Source organism: Ceratotherium simum, chromosome 2 (assembly GCF_057802395.1).
Source record: "Ceratotherium simum simum isolate JZ-2026a chromosome 2, ASM5780239v1, whole genome shotgun sequence".
In the NCBI taxonomy this organism is placed as follows: Eukaryota; Metazoa; Chordata; class Mammalia; order Perissodactyla; family Rhinocerotidae; genus Ceratotherium; species Ceratotherium simum.
Genome location: NC_141901.1, coordinates 30,385,948 through 30,404,710, shown reverse-complemented (window position 1 = coordinate 30,404,710; position 18,763 = coordinate 30,385,948). Strand labels below are relative to the sequence as shown.

Below are 18,763 nucleotides of genomic sequence, written 5' to 3'. Positions count from 1 at the left end.
CGGGGCCGGCCCCTGTTCTGTTTTCCTGAGTTTCCTTCAGGGCTGGTCAGAACCTCTTGAGTGGTCACATCTTCAGGAGCTGGTGACATTGGGCTGTGCCATCGTTAGTCCAGCAGGTGATACTAAGGTCCCAGGGGATGCAGTTATGCTTGAGGAGGAGGGAGTGCAAGGCATTGCAAGAGAAATTAGAACCAAAATTGTGTAGTGGCAATGTCCTTGGCAATCAAATGAATCTTGGCCTCTAAATCAAACAGATAATCATAGTGTAGATTAAACAGAAAATTCTCTCTCCCTTTCTTGTACTGGGATCCTTATGTGAAATGGGGGAAAGACTTGAGGTGATGGTAGTCCTCTCTGGGGGTTTCTTAGGGTCAGTTCTATAGCCCCTGCCTGCCCTGATGCTCCTTGCTGCTTTCTCCTTTCAGATCTGCTGTCTTTTCATGTCACCCACTGGAGAGTCACTTTCCTGGTGGACTTGTGGGACTTTTCCACGTTCTCTCTCTACAAATTAATTCTCCATCCACATAGGACAAGAAACATGCCTGGCGTGTACTTTGTCGGATGGGAGGGTGCATGGTAAGGGTGAAGATGGGTTGGTCAGGAGCAGCTGGTGGGCATAAGAACGTTCCTGGAGTTAGCCCCATGGTTTTACCCATCTGTGTGTCACACCCTCCTGGGCATGTGACCCTCACATTCCAAGTTGACCATCATGTGGGAGGGGGGATCTGCCTTTGAGTTCTGCAGCCTTGGAAAGACCTCTTTCCCCTGGGGACCCATGGTACTTCTAGAGAATTGGTTTCCTTTCAGCAGTACTTGCCTTCTCCTTCCCTCTATGTGTGTTATTTACCCTAACCCACCCTTGAATTTGGGGACAGGGAAGAACTGAGATGGGGGACTAGGACTGCTGACACCCAGTCTGTCTCCCACCATAATTCTCTGTGCCCAGTTCACATGGAGTTAAGGCTGGGGTCTTGAGATAGTCTGTCCTTTTACTAGAGTAACACATTTCCTCAACTGATTTTAAAAGTGAATTGACGTAACCATTGAGGAATTGTATTTATTCGGGGTCCTTCTAAATAGTCTTGGCTTTAGCTGACCAGAAGGAGCACTGATGGATTTGGAAGGGCTGAAGTGGAAGCCAAGCAGGGAAGGTGGGTAGACTCGTAGTTTCCTGCCCTTCACTCCTCCTCTGAAAGGGCCCATCCTGACCCAGCAAATGTGCTGGGGTCAGAGTGATGGTGAGGGAGCCGGTTTTGAGTCTCTCGAGTTTCCGGTTTATGCCAAGACCTTGTTCTGACTCAGTCCTTGGCTTGGCCCCGTTTCCTGACTGTGCCTGAGGAGCAGGGTGTTTCAGCGCAGTACACTGGCTGGCCCTGTGTTGTCCTTGGCTCAAGGAGGGGTCTCGGTCTGTTTAAGGTGATAACTCGATGGAAGCCTCTTGGGGAGCAGAGGCGGGCCATGCCTTTTGATTTTGCACGTTCCCGATGTCTGGGCAACATTCTGACCCATTTCCTGTTTCCTTTTCCAGGGTGGAAACTGTAGGATGATGACTCCTCCCTGTCTTCCCTGTGTCTCCCTCCAGGCTTCCCATGTGTTTGTGCCCTGCTGACCCCTCCTGCGCTCCCACACCCACTTTTCCAGCTGCTCTGCAGGCTCCCTGCTCTCAGCTGGGTCCAACACGCTTCCCTGAGTTCGTGGTTCCTGCCCTCCCAATGGTCTCCCAATGGTCTGCTCTATCAGGAGCTATCCCCCTCCTGAAGCTTCCTCAGGTTCTGTTGTCACCGTAATCATCATAGAAGCTCAGGTTTATTGAACGCGTGTGCCTGCCGCAGTGCTAAATAGAGACTTTTATGTACATCTCTCTGTATTCCTAAGGAACAACTTGCCTCTATTTTACAGTTAAGGAAAGTGAGATTCAAAGAGGTTAAGAAACTCATCTGAGGTCACAGAGGTCGTGGTTAATGGGTTCAGGATTCAAATCCAGGTCAGTTTTGCCCCTATTGCTCCAGATGGTGGAAAAAGAAGTGACTTTTGGGCTCCTGAGCAGCATCAGTGTGGCTCACCTGTGCCACCTGCTTTCTCCCTGGTCCGTCCTCACTCCAGTGACGTAACAGGTAAAGCTATCAGGTCTGCAAGATGGCAGGGAGCTGCAGGCCCGGGCTGAGGGCAGTGGAGAGCTATGTGAAAGGAGCGTGCGCACATGTAGGTGCGTGCTGGGGGAAGGACGAAGGTTCCTACCATGCTAAAGCTGTCAGCAGTTGTGTGCAAGCCATATTCTTGCGAAACAAGCCCGGCACCAGGCTTTTGCAGGGCTTATAAATAAAAGCTGCCTAAGTGCGGGCGTGTGTTTGTTTTTTCCCAGCTCTGATAGCCTTTTGGTCTGGCTTCCTTTTTTCTTTGGACTTTATCTGGAGACGTGTGAAGAACTGGAGGCCGCTGTGCTGTGTGTTTTGGCCGCGTTGAGCTTGTTAGCCCCGTGTGCCAGAGGCTTACGAGGGTGAGCCACGTGGCAGCTCTTCGGGCTCCTCCTTGGCCGAGTCTCCCTGGCAGAGCTGCTGGGGCAGCCAGAGTAGGCCCTGTGTCGAAATATCCACAGAGACTGTTTCCTGGCTGGGGAAGGCTCCGCCGCTGGTCTGGGCGGGCGGGCGGGCGGGAAGGATTCCGAGGCTAGTCCTGACGCATTAGGAACCAACCAACCATTTTATTACCAGTGCTCGTGTGGGAGAAACCCCTGTAAGTCGAGGAGCTGGTAGAAAAGTCAGGTGGTGGTAGCACTGGGATCTGACTGTCTGGAATGTGGTCTTCCTGACAGTTTCCTAGTCATCTGATCTTACAGACCGTCGTGCCAGCCTGGATCAGAACCACAACACTTGCCCTCTTTCCTGTCCCCCCCCACCCCCCGCCGTGTGTGCATGCGCACCCATGTGCGGACATAAACATGGAATTATTTAGAAGCATGGCTTTCCAGAAATTCACTCATAGGTGTTCCCTATGTTTGTTTACGGTGCGTTTCATCCCACGCTTGAGTCTGCATCCTGAGAAATGGTCGAGAGGAGCCCAGGGGCCATCGCAAGTGGTTGTAGATGGATGGATGGGGTGAAAGATTTAACAGCTCATGGCACTAAGATTTAAAACAAATCTCCTTCCAAACTCACTGCTGAGTTTGGGGGAAACTGAGGCTCAGGGAGGTTCATGTACAGTTGTAGAACCAGTACTCCAGTTGCTTACATGGTTATACCCTTTTCCATTTTTTTGACAAAAGACTATTTTTTTTTTTTTTTTTGAGGAAAATCAGCCCTGAGCTAACATCCGTGCTAATCCTCCTCTTTTTGCTGAGGAAGACCGGCTCTGAGCTAACATCTATTGCCAATCCTCCTCCTTTTTTTTTCCCCAAAGCCCCAGTAGATAGTTGTATGTGATAGTTGCACATCCTTCTAGTTGCTGTATGTGGGACGCGGCCTCAGCATGGCCGGAGAAGCGGTGCGTCGGAGTAGCAGAGCGCGCACACTTAACCGCTAAGCCACAGGGCCGGCCCCCAAAAGACTCTATTAAAAACAGTGTTTGATGAAAGTCCTTGAATAACAACGCCCGAGAGGAAGAAGGTAGAAGATGCTGAGTTTGGGTCAATCTGGGCTGCTTCAGAACTCTAGCACACAGGTTCCTAAACCATGGTTCTCTCGTCTTTCCCTAAATGGTTATCTATTCGCAAACCTCTGGAGGTCAGCAGGAATGGCTGACCACAGCCGGACCCTCCGCCTGCCTTCCACCCCACAGGGGCTGGAGTGTGGGTAGGAGCCGGGCGTGATGGGGTGGTACATCAGAAGCAGGTCACTGGAATGCACACAGGTAAGTGCGTGCAAGGGGACAGGACCGAGGTGAGCAAAGGAGGAAGTCTCCCGGCAACCCGCCCCCTTTGGCAGGAAGCCCCACCACCTCTCTGGGCCCCGTCCACTTCCTGCTAGGAGCTCTCCAGAACTGTCCTGCTTTTTTTGGTTCACAATGAAATTTTATTTGGGTCACATGGTGCTTGAAACACGAAGACGGTCGGCCTAGGCTGGACAGCCTTTTGCCTCAGAGAGCATTTTGTTGTAGTCGAATTTGACTGTAGTGAGACATAAAAATGTAATTTGTTTTTCCCGAAGCTGCTGCTGACCTGCTCTTGGCCAGCTCTCTCAGGAATCCGGCTTGTGAATCATGCAGAGTCATTGTGGAGCCTGTGTGAGCCTGGTCTGCCTCTTGGAGGGTGGACCTGTGTTGGCTCATGCACCATTTTCTTGATTCTTGTTTTTCTTTCTCTTCTAGTATTAAGGGACATCAGCGAAAGAGGGAGGGACCTTGAGCAGATTTTATCTCAGTACATTACGTTTGTCAAGCCTGCCTTTGAGGAATTCTGCTTGCCAGTGAGTTGGGTTCTTGGTTTGTTTTTTGTTGAATTGACCATTTAAAATTTAATCATACAAATAAAGGTATGCAAATTGCTGGCGCTCCCCAGCTTGAATCTCTTTCCTCTCTCTGAGCAACCCTCTCTCCTGAAGTCTCAAGAAAGGACAGCCTGTGGCTCTTGGGGTCCTAACACTGTGTGCTCTGGGAGCTCTGTCCTGCCACTCTTTTTCGGGGTAGCCCTTTAGGATCCTGCTGTCTAATTTCCAGCAAGCTCTATGCTTCTTGCTTTGGGCTCATGATGTGAGACCCTTTATTGAGGGTGCATCATATCTAAGGATAGACTGGACCATTTGGATCTTCAGAAGGTCTGTGATGGTTGGAGTGTTGGGGCAGGGAGTGCTCAGCTACAGGGTATTCCCTTCTGAGTCTCTTCTGCCACTACACCTGAGCCCTGCTTTGAGCCTGTCTTTGGCCCCTGTATAAATTCCCATTTGGGAAGCATCGAGCCATGCTGGAATATGCTTCCTAACTTCCATCCTGGCACGGACTCATTAGTCCTCCCTGTGGCAGCTGGGAACTCTCTAGTGAGGTGGCTTTCAGAGAAGGAAGGTTGGGGACAGGGGAAATTCTCAGCTTTTAGCGAATTAGCCCTCAGCCCAGGAAACCCCTCAGCTTTCTAGGGTAGACAGGTGAATGTTGAGAGAAGGCAGCCAGGGACAAGAGGTGTGGAGTGGTGGGGTTGTGGTGGAGGAAGATGTGGTTTTGGAAGGAGAGGTATTTAATTCAGGAGACTCCTACACCTGTGTCAGGTGTCTTCTCCAGGTTGGCAAAACCATTGGTCTAACTCCCTCATGATTTATAATTCAGGTCTGAGACCCAGCAGGAGAGGTGGGGTGTTAGCCTGGTCTTGGGCGATATCTTTTGGGAGACTGGAGTCTGTGAGGGCGTTGAGAAGAGGTGTAGAGTGAGGCCGAGTGTGGGAGTTTCTCTGCTTCTCCTAATAATTAACTTCTTTCTTTCTCCTCTCCTGGAAAACTAAGATCCCAAACCGCCTTTGTTTCTTTAAGTATGTTAGTAGGTTTTGCGTCAAACCAGACTTTTGTTTCAGATGGGGACTGGCGGACTTTGTGAGTCAGCCTGAGTATGTCCTATTCATTCTCCTGGAGAGGATCGGGTTACAGGATTAGGTTTCTGGGAAGAGGGCAGAGGGGGCCAGGACCTGTGAAATTCTATCCATCCGTCCATCCATCTGAGGACCTCTCCTGCTCTTTTTAACTTAATAATAAGAACACAAAGTAAACTTATTATTGGACATACATTAGAGTTAACTACCAATTTTCTGATGTTTAACTTAGTTATAATAGAGCTCAGAATTCTGCACAAACATTTTCTGGGTTGTTTCTCCTTGTTCCCACCGTCTAGCCACTCTGCTCAGGGAAGATCAGCTCATTCCCGTGTGAGTCAGGAGCTTGGACCTGATAAACTGTCTGCCTAGGTCAAGTTGGGTTTGATCCTGACACACTTACTTGGGTTTCAGCAGTTCTTGTTTGGAAGCTGCACAGAGTAAAGATGCCCACGTACTGAAGGCATTGTTCATGTGGTCCTACCCTAAACTTAGGTTATACACCAGGACACAGTTATTTGTAAAATGGTCCACAAAATCTCAAACAATTAAAAAAAAAAGGATTATGTCTAATCATGGCCTTTAAAAAAAAAAAATGTAATAACAGAGCCAATGAAAATGTCATCAATGGGGATTACTTTTTCCGGGTTTACGCTTGTGCTAGACAGACTGTGTGTGTAGAAGTCCAAGGTGAACTGCTCCCCCTTTTAGTTTGGGTTTTTCTTTTTTTGTTTCTTTATTTTGAAGATCAGCCCTGAGCTAACATCCATGCTAATCCTCCTCTTTTTGCTGAGGAAGACCGGCCCTGAGCTAACATCTATTGCCAATCGTCCTCCTTCTTTTCCCTTTTTCTCCCCAAAGCCCCAGTAGATAGTTGTATGTCATAGCTGCACATCCTTCTAGTTGCTGTATGTGGGACGCCGCCTCAGCATGGCCGGAGAAGCAGTGCTTCGGTGTGCGCCCGGGATCCCAACCTGGGCCGCCAGTAGCGGAGCACGTGCACTTAACCGCTAAACCACAGGCCTGCCCCTGGGTTTTTTTAATTCATATTTTTCCTAGTGGGGAAGAGGCAATTACGTGTTTGGTTTCAAAGACCATGTTCTCTGTGCAGGTTGTAAGCTGACACAATGTTAAACGTTAATAATCAGAACTCAAGAAAAAGCTGATTTATTATGATTTAGATAAAGTGGATAAAAAATATTCCGTTTGAAGCTTCAAGCTGCCGCCCTCTGGAATCTGTAGTGAGAAGGCTGGCCCTTTCCCCATATTCCCTGGGAGAGGGCCTTGGGCCAGTTTCTCTCTGAACTCCTCTTTAATGCAATGTAAATATCTTTCTCCACAGACAAAGAAATACGCTGATGTGATAATTCCTAGAGGTGCAGATAATCTAGGTGAGTCTTCGTGGGGTGTCATCCTGTGGGGCATTGCTTCTGCTCTTTGTTAATCATACTTTGGGGCAGGATGTGGTGACCAGTCAAGGCTCTATGGATGTGCTGACTCACTAGGCTGCTATTATGAGCCAGAAAAGAATTTCTACCTATACATCTGGCCTTGGGAACAGGCCCCTGTGAATATGTATGTATGTATATGAGGGCAGATGTGAACTTGTGCTTCTCTGGCAGAAATCAGAGGACTGTAGACTATCTTCTGCTGTCATTCCCAGTGATGACACTTGGACACCTTGTATCTGAGGCCATTTTTTTAGCAAAAGCAGATTTCCTTCTTAATCTAATTTAGAATGACTTGCCATCAAGGTAGCCCTTCCTAAAGGGAGCTGGTTGCTACCACTAGTGCATTTACTTATTTGTTTTGGCTTGTCCAGGAGGTAGGAATATCTCTGGACATAGGCATAGTGAGGCAGACTTGATCTGTAAGAAGACCCTGTTTTCTTTATAATTTATTAGATTAAAATTATTATTAATTATTTTAATTAATTAAAAAATAATCATTATTAAAATTATTCTTTATAAATTTATTATAAAATATCATTTATTATTTATAATTTATATAATCTATATAATCTTTATAATTTATTTCAGTTTTTCTCCATTTAAAAAGTTTTTATTTTTTCTGAGTCATTTGGGAGTTAATCACAGCAATGAATATTTCACTCTGTATTTCTTAAAGATAAGGGCATTTTCATTCATATCCACAGTGCCATCATCACATTCAGGAAACTTAATATTGATAAAATCTCTTTTGACATTTTTGAGGAGTACAGGCCCATTGTTTTGTAGAACGGCCCTCAACTCGGGTTTGTCTTCATGTCCTCGTGATTGGATTCATTTCATACAATCTAGAGAGTACCAGGGAAGAGACGTTGTGTTCTTCGTGCATCACCTCAGAGAGCTCTTGCTGATTATCCCATGTCTGGTGATGTTAATGTTGATAACTTCCTGAGGTGTATAACTTATCTCTAATGCTAGGAAAAGAGAGTCCCATCTTTTTAATATCTTTGGAAGAGAGGGCTTTCTGTGGGGTCGCTCTACTTGGGATGAGGAGCTGGTACGTTGCCCAGTGGAAGCGTCTTACAGCTAGTTGATGGTGTCAGAATGAAGGCTGGTCCTGACGTCTGCAGAATTTTGATTGATTGCTTTCATCCAGTCGTGACTCTGATCATCTCCTGATAAGAAGCCCATTCATTAAGGGTTTACTGTGTCCCAGGCATTGTCTGTTGCACTCTAAGAACTCTCCTGTGAGGGAGGTCATATTAGCCACATTGGAGGGTTGGAGAGTTGGAGTGACTTGCCTGCAAGTGGCAGAGCCAGTTACCTGGAAGAGTTTTTAGCTTCTGGTTCGTGTGTGCCGTTCCATGCAAATAGACACACAGCCCTACACGTGTGCTCCCATCCCTCTGTGCGTCCCTAACACTCCGCTCGTCTCTGCCCCACAGTGGCCATCAACCTCATCGTGCAGCACATCCAGGACATCCTGAACGGAGGGCTCTCCAAACGGCAGACCAATGGCTATCTCAACGGCTATACCCCTTCACGCAAGAGGCAGGCTTCAGAGTCCAGCAGCCGGCCGCATTGACCCCCGTCTCCTTCGGACCCTGGCCCCTATCTTCAAGAGACAAGAGGAGGGGTTAGGAGGCACTGTTCATCTGTACATATGGTTTCCTATGACATTGCTGTATTTAAGAAAACACCATGGAGATGAAATGCCTTTGATTTTTTTTTTTTTTTTTTTGTACATTGGAGCGGCAGAATGAAACAGAACTTGACCCTGAGCTTAAATGACAAACTGTGCCAACTACTACTGGTGATGCCTAATTATGAATCCAACGTGTAACCAGTTATAAATACATATATATATATAAAAGGATCTATTTTTGTGTAAATGTACAAATACTGTAAAGCTGTTTGCCATAAGTATTTTGCAGGAGGACCTGTACTTGAGTGTTTTGGGACTGGAGCTGGAGTCTCACCAAGGGGAAACTGCCTATTGTGTTCCAGGTGGGGCCAGCTCAGGCGTCTGTGTGGGAGACGGGGGTGAGGAGGGAGGCTCGTGTCTCATTGCTCTGAGTACCTATGGGACTCGAGGGGAGTAGAGTTGGGGACCTTTGGTTGTCTTCCCTACCAGATGCCACCTTCTTGGAGCAGAACTCAATGATATGTCGATGATACTCTTTTCTTTTTTTCTGAGTTGAAATTAGGCAAGACCTCCACTCAAAGATCAAACTCAGGGAAGAGGCCCACTGAGGAGAACAAGTCTTCTGCGTTTTCTTCTTGGCCTGCGCCCGACCTCTGGCTGCTTGGGGAGCTCCCTAACTCCTTTCCTACTCTCCCACTTCTCAGTCTCTCCAAAAGCCAGAGCTGCCTCTCTCTCCTTCCCTGATGGGGACTTGATGGGGTTGCTTCCTGACAGAATGGGGAAGGAGGGATAGAACCGTGCCTGTTGATGTCGGAGGAAACCCTGGTTTCTCCTGCCTCCCAGGGAAGTCAGTGATCAGATCCCTTGGGCTCTTTCCTGGATTGTGGAGTGCACAGTGGCCCCTTGCAGCCTGGGCTTGGATTGAGGACCTCTGCTGGCTGAAGGACAGCTGGCAGCCCCTCACAGGGTGGGAAGAGAGCTCTGCCTGTGTAGGGAGTAGTCTCTTTTGTTCACCGAGGCGTGGTGGTTTGCAGCAAGATGAGGGTAGCATGTACCTTTCAGCAGCGATTGTCACTAGCAGCATCACAGGCAACCTGATTTACTTACTTACAATACTGCTGCCTGATATGGTGGCTGCTTGGTATGTAGAGCAGGGAAGAAGAAAGAGAGTATTTAAGTCATAGTTGGAGTCTTAGGTTGAAAACATTTGGGGTGAAGAATTCCGACTTTCCCGAGGGCTCCCTCTTGTTGGAAATTTCCTTCTTTGCAAGAAGTACAGATTCCTCAAGATTCTTGGTGGAGGGGTAGAGGAAATGGGGGGACCAAGCGAGATCAAGGAAGTATGATTATATGTCCTAAAGCCTCAGCTTTTAAGTGCAGAAGAGCCAGAGCCTTGTCATTTCCATGTTGACCATCTCAGTGCCTGGCAGGCTATGCCCTTAGTTATTCCATGTGGCTGCCACTGCCTGGAACATTTTGGGGAACTCTTCTCCTTCCTTTGCTTTCATAGGCCGTTGGAGCCATTCAGGTAAATCTGATGCCATTACTCTCTGGTCACCCTGAATTGTCCCCTTAGACCTCAGCACCATCTCGTTTGATTCCCCTTTTCTGGTCTCAAGTTGATTCTAAATTCTGTTTTGCTGTTTCAAAAAATCAGACATGATCTCCATCAGAGCTTTGCCACCCCTGAGACATTCAGGAGACTGTGCTACAGGCTCTGGAGGGAGCCCCCAATGGCAGCAACCGCCTGGTTGGATCAAGGGAAGGCTCCCGAGGTGCCTCCTTTGAAGGCCGGTACTCATTGGGATGGATAAGTTCTGGAGTATGTGTTTCAGAATCAGTATTTGTTATCTTTCTAGTCATGCCTTGTAGGGTTCTGAGATGAAGGGTGGGTGGCAGGCCTGGGTTAGGATCCTGAGGATCCAAGGGCCTCTTGCCTTGGTGGGGCCTGTGTGTGCTCAGGAGAAGCCCATCCCCATGTAGGGGGAGCCCCGGCCTTTCGGTGGGTAGCACGCTCCACTTTACTTGAAGCTCCCAGGTGCCAAACCATTTAGTGCCTTGGCTGTGTATCCCACTGCCTTGGAAGATGGATTCTTCTCATCTCTGAGCCTTGACTTACTTAGCCGCTTCCTCATCTACCTATGGTGTTGGGACCAAACCTCCAGTGTCGCTGAGTAGCCCAGTGCTAGCTGGGCAACAACTCTAGGGCTGCCCTGCCTCCTGGTAAAACCATCATCAATTCTTGGTGGCTGGGGTGGGGGCACTGGGCCATGCTCACTGGGCAGCACTGATGACTCCTCTGGTTGTGTGACACACTGCGCCTGAGGCAACGAAGGGCTGGGAAGCTCTGCCCCTCTATGGCGACCCCAGCATTTGGCCAACTGAGTGTCTGGTCTTGAGCTTTCTAAATGACAAATCCTGGACTTGATATTTTCAGAGCTCTCTGATTCCACTGGAGAGTCAGGGGAAAAATCATTAGGCCAGAAATCATGACACGAGTCATCTGGGTCCTCTGCTGTCCAGGGAGGAGACACCGATGAGCAGACTGGAGCCAATGTCGGTTGTGTGTGTATGGGAGTCCCTTGGCTTCAGAGCCACCCAACGGCACTTGCTTCTCCCTTCCTGCCCAGGTATTGTCCGTGGACCAAGTGTTTAGGACACAAGCATCCAAGCTGTGTCATGGGAAGGCCTGGCCTCACACTCCTTCATGCTAATGGGGCTTCTGCTGACCCAGGTTTCTTTTTTTGGGGCAGCCTGAGACCAGTAGGAACAGAGAGGTGGGAGTCTGTATAAGGAAGACGCAAGTGTTGTGACCCCAGGTGTCCTTTGATTTGGAGTGGATAGGGTGAGCCCTCGAAGAGGCGGTGGTTAGACAATAGGATCTCTGAAGAGGAGTCTGGGGCAGGGTGGGAGAGAAAGGTCTCCAGTTCACCCTTCAGAACCAGTTGTTCCTGCAACAACCCGCTCTGGCCTTGGCGGCTCGGCGGTCGTATGTACACTGGCTTCCTGCCTCTCCTGGGCTCGGAATTGGACACTTGTCTCCATGCCCAGGTGGGCTGCCAGTTTCATTAGGCCACTAGGTCAGGCTGAAGGCTCGCATGCTCCTCAGAGCTGTTGGGAAGCAGGAGGGACTGGAGCCCAGCTGGTTTGTGCATCACCTGCTTTGCTGCCCTTGTGCAGCTTCCTTGACTTTGCAGCCTGGACCTCTGCTAGCGCCCAAGGCCATTGGAGGGAAAGAGTAGCCTCTTGCAGGAAAGAGTTTCCTCTGCCCTGAAGTCTCCCAGCTGCCTGTCAGCCATTCCAGAGCTGTTCTGGGAAGGGCCGACTGGACTTCCCTACCATTCCTGCTCTTCACCTGTGCTTCGGGTGGAGTAGGGGAGACAGTGGTGTCAGATGAAACAAGGGAGAGAGAGGTTGGGAAGATCATCATGGAGTCAGGAGCTCAGAGTCCCCTTGGATCTTTTGTCTCTGAGCCCTCTGCTGCCCTGCTTGGGCCAGGTACCTGATGTGGCTGTCAGCTTCCTTGCTGCCCTTAGAGGCATGAGTGCCTAGCCGGTCCTGCCTCAGGAACAGGGTGAGTAGCTAAAGCAAGACTTAGGCTTTTTTTCCTTCTTTCAGATGCTTGCTCTTCTCCTTTTCTTTCTGCTGCCCTGCCTTTATTGTTAGTAGTTAACGAAAATGACCACATACTATGTACTTTGCTGTAAATAAAGACTGAACCAAAAGAGCCAGCTCTTGCCTTCTTTGTGGTGCTTGGAGGAGGCGCAGTGAGCGAGGTCAGCGGCTGTGAGGGCTCAGTGGCTGGTGGGAGGGGAGCTTGCTGAGTGGAGATGGTTACGCTGTCGCTAAGCCTCGCGATCCTGGGCTAGTCAGCTGGCGCAAGATGAGTGACTTGCACGTTTCTCCTCTGTCCCTTTTTTGGAGACTGTTCTCTGGGATGTTTGGGCTCCCTGCTCTCACTGATGTCATCTGGTTTATGCAGTCCCCTCCCCCATTGCCTTCCCTGGGCCGTTCACTACCCCTTCCTCAACTTCTATGCTCAAAACCAAAACAAAACCTAAACAAAGTAAACTTTTGGGGGTGGATGGAGGAAAGTTTATGTTATAACAATGCAAACAACTTCAAACTGAATACACATACATATGAAAAGTGATTACTCTGAATACATCTAATTGATATTCATATATCAGTCAATATAGATATTCATATATCTCCCTGTTTTCTAGAAGACCCAGGTCATTCACCACTGAGGATTTTAAAAGAATTGGCTTTTGTGCTGTTCTGAGCACCCTAGCCCCCCACCACCTCCCCACCTTTCTCAGCTTCCCTTTCATCGCTTCCCCCACTGCCTCCCAGGCAACAAATGACCCTCATTATTGTGCAGAGCCACTGCTCTTTCCAGCGACTTATTCCACTGGCAGGTGCAAACCCATCAAGAAGTTCAGCAGATCCAAAGGATTTAAGAGGATCCACCTTCAGAAGGCTGCTGTGTTTTTAAATAACACTTAGGTGTCTCTGCAAGAGCTGGTATTATCAAGTGTGACCATCGTCCTCAGACAAATGAAGACACTGTGAGTCACAGAGTAAGTGGCTTGCCTGGGTCGCACAGGTAGTGGTTGTGCAAGCCAGTTGAGCTGTGATCCAGTTTTCTCTGTGTTCCTCTCACATCTCCCCTGTCTTATGTGGACCACCTCTGGAGTTCGTGCTTTGCTTGGGACTCAGCTCACTTCTCAGAACTCAGTTTTGCTCCCTTGTTGTAACTGGACGGACAGTGGTGCAGGCCAGTGAAGCCCTTGAGCGAATTTGCTTTGTCTTCCCACCCTTCTGTCATAACATCCTCTGAGCCAACCTTCTGCTGCACAACTAGGAGACACCCATTTGACTAGAGCTGCTTTAATCAAACCATTCGTCAGTTCAGATTAAAAGAAACCTGTTAGAACCTGCTTAAAGGTTTTGAAGAAGAGGGGTGGGGAAGGAGACCTGAGATGTGGGAAAGTCTGCTTTGAGAGGATGGGACCAGAGAGATGGATTTCTATCATCATCTGGTCCTGGTGAATGTTTAGATTTCTATTTTAAAGCAGAGTATAAACAGATCATTTTCTAAAACCCAGAATGAAATTAACCCACTTGCTAAATCTTGGGCTATGCCTGGATATATGCTTATATATTTTTTCAATAAACTATGAACTAAAGTAACATAAAATAGCCGTGTGAATCAATTTGAGCTGGGACTAAATCCAGACATATATTCTCATTTAGTGAGTGGAGGTGAGGGGGCAGAGAACACGAAATTGTGCCTTACACAAGCTCATTTTTTCAGACAGTCCAATCCATGCTTGGTCTGCCCCTCTAATATGGAGGGTTTGTTTGGACTAGATCAGTGGTGCCTGTGGTGTGTCGTCCAGAATGAAAATGGCATGGAGTCCAATGCAGTGTTTGTTGAGTGCCCGCTCCTGGGCCAGGGAAAGCCAGCATGGCCTCTGCCAGAAAAGCTCACGTGTCATGATGGGGTTTTATGGTGAAAAGCCCAGGATTCTTTCATGCAAGGTAGAGTTGCAGATGTTTCAAGATTCCATGTTCGTTCTTTTCAGTTCCTGAAATTTCGAACTTAATGGTAATATTTACATCGGACTTTTCCAGCCTTCTGTACACTTTCACTTTGCTTTATTTGATCCTTAAAGCAGTCTTGCAAAGTATGTAAGGAATGTGGTTCTGCTCCGGTTTAACTGAGGAAGGAACAGACTTAACCCAAAGCTGCTAGGAAGTGGGACAAGCTGTATGGGAAGGTTGTCCGGTGCGTGTCTGCCACCTAGTGGTGGGACTCATCTCAACAGGAGGGTGGCCTTGGGTTGTGGGACTAATGTCATTTGCTTGGCTGCCGTGGTTTCTAAGGGAGTTGTCAAAATGCGCCAAAAAGTCTAACTGCTGCTGTGATTTCCTTTTTGTTCTTTTCCTGGAAAATCTTTATTAAAGGCTTCACTAGGGCAGATAGGCGCTGACCCTCTTAGTTTCTCTATTGCTGCAATCTCATGTAGTGGTTCTCCAAGCTGGCCATCATCATCCCTGGGGGGCTTGTTAAAGCCATCACTCTGATCTATTCCTGAGACTTCTGATTCTGTAGGTCTAGGGAGAGAATCTTGTATAACCAACTGTACAGGTGAATTAGATGCATAGGCAGGGTTGGAAACCAGGGGCCTTGTGTATTTAATCATGTAGACCAGTCAGATCTGTCGTGCTCATTGCACTGGGGAGCCCGTTTCTCCCAGAAATGTTGTCTGTGCTGCTTAAGGCTCTTCCTTGCCTGTGTGGGGACTGGAGAGAGGGTTTGAGTCTGCTCTTAAGTCCATTCAAGTCCAGCACTGCCCTCTTAGGTTGTAAGACGCCCCCTTCCCCACCGGGAGACTCTAAACTATAGCTGTCCTGGGAAGGTTCCTTAGGATGTCCTCAGAGCTGAGCAAGCTTTTAGGAGTCGTCTAGTCCAGTGGCCTTCAAGCAGGTTACAGTCATGGAGTCCTTCCTGAAGTCTTACCTTGGAGTCTCAGTGTAGAAAACAGAAATGTGGCTAAAGCTGGCAAGAGGGCGTCTCGAGTCTCCCGGCCTCTCCCTTGAGAATTCTCAGAGTTTTCTTTGAAATCATTTAAGCTCAAGCCTCTCATTTTACACATGAGGAAACGAGGGGCCAAGGGCAAAGTGACTGGGTCAAGATCCTACTACTTGGCTCTAGGTCTGCAGTGGACCCGATCAGGGCTTAAAAAAAAATCCCCCCTCCTGCACGACCTCTCGGAGCTTCTCCAGGGGCAGGCGTTGGTGGCAAAAGTTCAGATGAGTCTATTCTTGGGTTGATTCTCTCTGGCAGCTACAGGAAGGAGGACCTGGGTAATACACACTCAGTTGCCAGAAGGCAGGAGAACAAGGAGGATCATTGAGAACCTTTTAAAAATTACATTGGACTAGTTGGTGTCAGCTGCGTTTTGTAAAAGGATGTTCCCGCTCTGCTCAACGATTTCAGTGTTGTCTGGCTTTGGCTTAAGGGAGAGGCAGCCTGTTGGGGGAAGTAACTTTGGAGTTAACAGGCCTAGCTTAAAATGTTGGCCCCTTCACATAATAGCTGTGTGGTCTTGGGCAGGCTGTAACCCAGGGACAAGGCCCCTGCTTTGGCCCGAGTATTGAATGAGGGTGTGTAGGCAGAGAGGCAGGACTGTGAGTGGGGCTCAGGTGCCCAGGGAGTGGTGGCTGTTTTTGTGCTCTTAGTAATTGCGCTGCGCTGTGAGACTGAGTTCCTAGAAGGCCGTTTCTTCTCTGCAGCTCAAGGCATTTGGGAGAGGCTGGCTGGTTTGGGGAAGAATCCCTAAACTAGATTTCTCTGCAGCCACTGCTAGAGCCCTGTCCCCAGGCTGACCTCATCTGCTGCCAGAGGAGGGTTTAGCAAAACCAAAACAGGATATTTTGATTCAGAGACGTACTCAACGGGGTTCACAGCTTTAGCTCACCCCAGGGCTAGGAGCCTCCCAAACTGAGACCCACCCACTTCTGGGCCTCTTTGTCAACCCCAACGCCTCCCCTGGTGTGGGGCTCTGAGACTGGAGTTGGGTTCAGGGATGGAGTAAGGAAGGATATCTGTTGTACATATTATTAGTCATTTCAAATGGATCCGAAAACTTAATGGTGTGCATTTTAGGACCTCAAAATAGTGAATATCAAAAGTCCTGGCACCAAAATGAAGGGATCAGATAGCATGTCCTCTGGTTCTGTAGCTGAAGAGTCAGTCTGTGGGGCAGACAAGCTGAGAGGCACTGGGCACCTTCAGTGGGACAGCCTACGTTGTGCGTGGCAGCCCCTTCTGGGCAGGTGTCCCCCACCACTCAGGATGTGCTGGGACCCTGGCTGATGAAAGTACCTCGTCTTTCTTGATTAGGGTTTTTAATCTTTTCTTGTGCCATGGACCCTTCTAGCAATCTGCAGCCTAAGGACCCCCTCTTAGAGTAATGTTTTTACATACATGAAATAACATCCAAAAAACGTCAAAGGAAATAAATTATATTGAAACACAGTTATCAAAACAAAAACAAATCTGTGATATAGATATATATGTGCTTCTTTATTAACACATCAAATATCAAGATCCAGCAGCAGGTCTAATGACTACCACGATTGTGTAGCACTGATGGACCTAAATGATATTTTGAAATTCTGCAATGACTGTAATGTATAAAATAGCTGATTTCTATTGCTGACAGACAAGTCCAACTAATCTTCCTGTGATTTGTCGCCTACATGCATATTGGAAGGAAATGCTAAATTTCAAGTTAGAGGCTAGTGAAAATAAAGATGTAAACTTTAAAGTTTGTAGACCACTTGAATTCTGCCCAAGGCTTCTGTCCTTAATCCTCAGATTAAGAACCCCTGCGCTAGATCCAAATCTTCCAGGTCACCTGGTGACGAAGGCAGACAAAGGTGTTCACTTGCACTGTGTGTCTTGAGGGAGCCTGGCCCCAGCCGTGGCGCTGGGCTGGGTTCTTGTGAGACAGCTGTGCGGTGCTGGCCCATAGAGATACAGTGAGCATCACAAATGTAAGTGAGAATGTTCTTGGAACTACATTTAAAAGAGTAAAAAGAAGGTGAAATTAATTTTGTTTAACCCAATATATCCAAAATACTATTTCAACATGTAATCAATATAAAAATTATTCATGAGATATTTTTCTTTTTTGGTACCGAGTCTTTGACATCTGGTGTCTGTTTTGCACTCACAGCACATCTTGACTTGGACTGGCCACATTTCAAGGACACAATGGCTGCAGGGCTGGTAGCTGCCATATTGGACAGTGCAGGTCAATATAGTTAGAATTCTGTTGTGTCAGGGCCAGGCAAGGGCTCCAGCTGAATGCTCTCCTTTACCAAAGGGGGTACTGGGGCCCAGAGAGAGCAAGTGACCTGCCCAAGGTCATGGCTAGTCAGCTAGAAAGCTGGGCCTTGGTTAGGCCCTGGTCTGGTGGGGGATCTGCCATCACGCTGCCCTTTGGGAAAGGTTACATTTTTCCAGCCCTGAGGCCAAAGGCTTAGTCCTTCAGGAGAGGCCCAGGTTTGGGGGTGCCCCCTTGGAAAGCCCAGTGAAGAGTGATGCCAGGAAAACAGCTAAAGAGGAAATCCTGAAGGAGTGAAGGGCTCAAGGGAGATTCAGTGATGGCAGAAGGGATCACCACACAGCAGGAAGAATGTATGTTGGTTAAGCAATGGATGAGGATAAAATGACTTTTGCAAAGAAATTCAGGGTGGAGGGAAACAAAAGGAAAGCTGTCAATAGGGAATGTGGTTAGGCAAAATCTTTGAGATGATATTGAATAGGTGAGAACACCTTAACAATCCATTTATCTTGCCGAGGTCAAAAGGAGATGATTGTGAAATGGAAAGTAGAAATGACTGATAATGAGAAAAGAGGAGGAAGTCCCAGAAGCCTTTAGTTTTTTCCTAAAAACAGATAAGGGAAGACACCAGGGAATCATCTTCACCGCAGCTCAGCCGTTTACACAGAGATGCCACACTCCTGCCAGCATGCTAGTCCACAGCACCATATTATGTATAAGTAGCTGTCTCTCCTCCTGCACAGGGAGCTCCTTGAGAGCTACCAGTGTGTCTGGCTCTTCTTAGTATCCCCAACGCTTGGCACGGTCTGGTTCTGCCACAGAGCAGGTGCTTGACAGACATTTGAAAAGCAAAGGGGAATAGAAGACTGAGTGAGTGGGGAGAGCTCTGCATGCAGTGCAGGATGGGCACAGAGTTGGGGAGCCTTGTTCTGGTCTGAACCTCCAATCTTTCCTTGTGATGTTGGAAGTCACATCACTTCCCCTACCAGTCCTCTCCCTCCGAGAAATGAGAGCGTGATCTCTGCCCTCCTCAACTTAATGGTTTAGTAGATCATGTGAAAGAATAGGTATAACATGAGTTAGAAACAATAAAAACTGTCATACAATCAAAGTGTGTTATTTATTTTCAGTGGCAAGTGTAACCGGGCCAAAGTGGTATTAAGAAATGATCAAAATTGACTCAGACCAATGCGTTGGCGAGGAAAATAAGATGTCTGTACACAGCCAGAAAAGAGATTAGAGCAGATAAAACAGCAAAGTGGATACATGGAGTCAAAGCCTGCGTCGGAGAGCGTGGCTT

The 18,763-nt window shown here is 48.0% G+C and overlaps 1 protein-coding gene across 1 annotated transcript in view; it reads left to right on the top strand.

Moving 5' to 3' along the window:
* The window catches only part of UCK2 (uridine-cytidine kinase 2), a 76,253-nt gene extending 63,927 nt beyond the window's left edge, over window positions 1-12,326 (top strand). The window contains exons 5-7 of the mRNA XM_004424851.3: window positions 4,303-4,400; window positions 6,849-6,897; window positions 8,400-12,326. Coding sequence (XP_004424908.1) covers window positions 4,303-4,400; window positions 6,849-6,897; window positions 8,400-8,539 — 287 coding nt within the window. The 3' untranslated portion in view covers window positions 8,540-12,326. The remainder of the gene's footprint in view (window positions 1-4,302; window positions 4,401-6,848; window positions 6,898-8,399) is intronic.
* The last annotated feature ends 6,437 nt before the right edge of the window (window positions 12,327-18,763 follow it).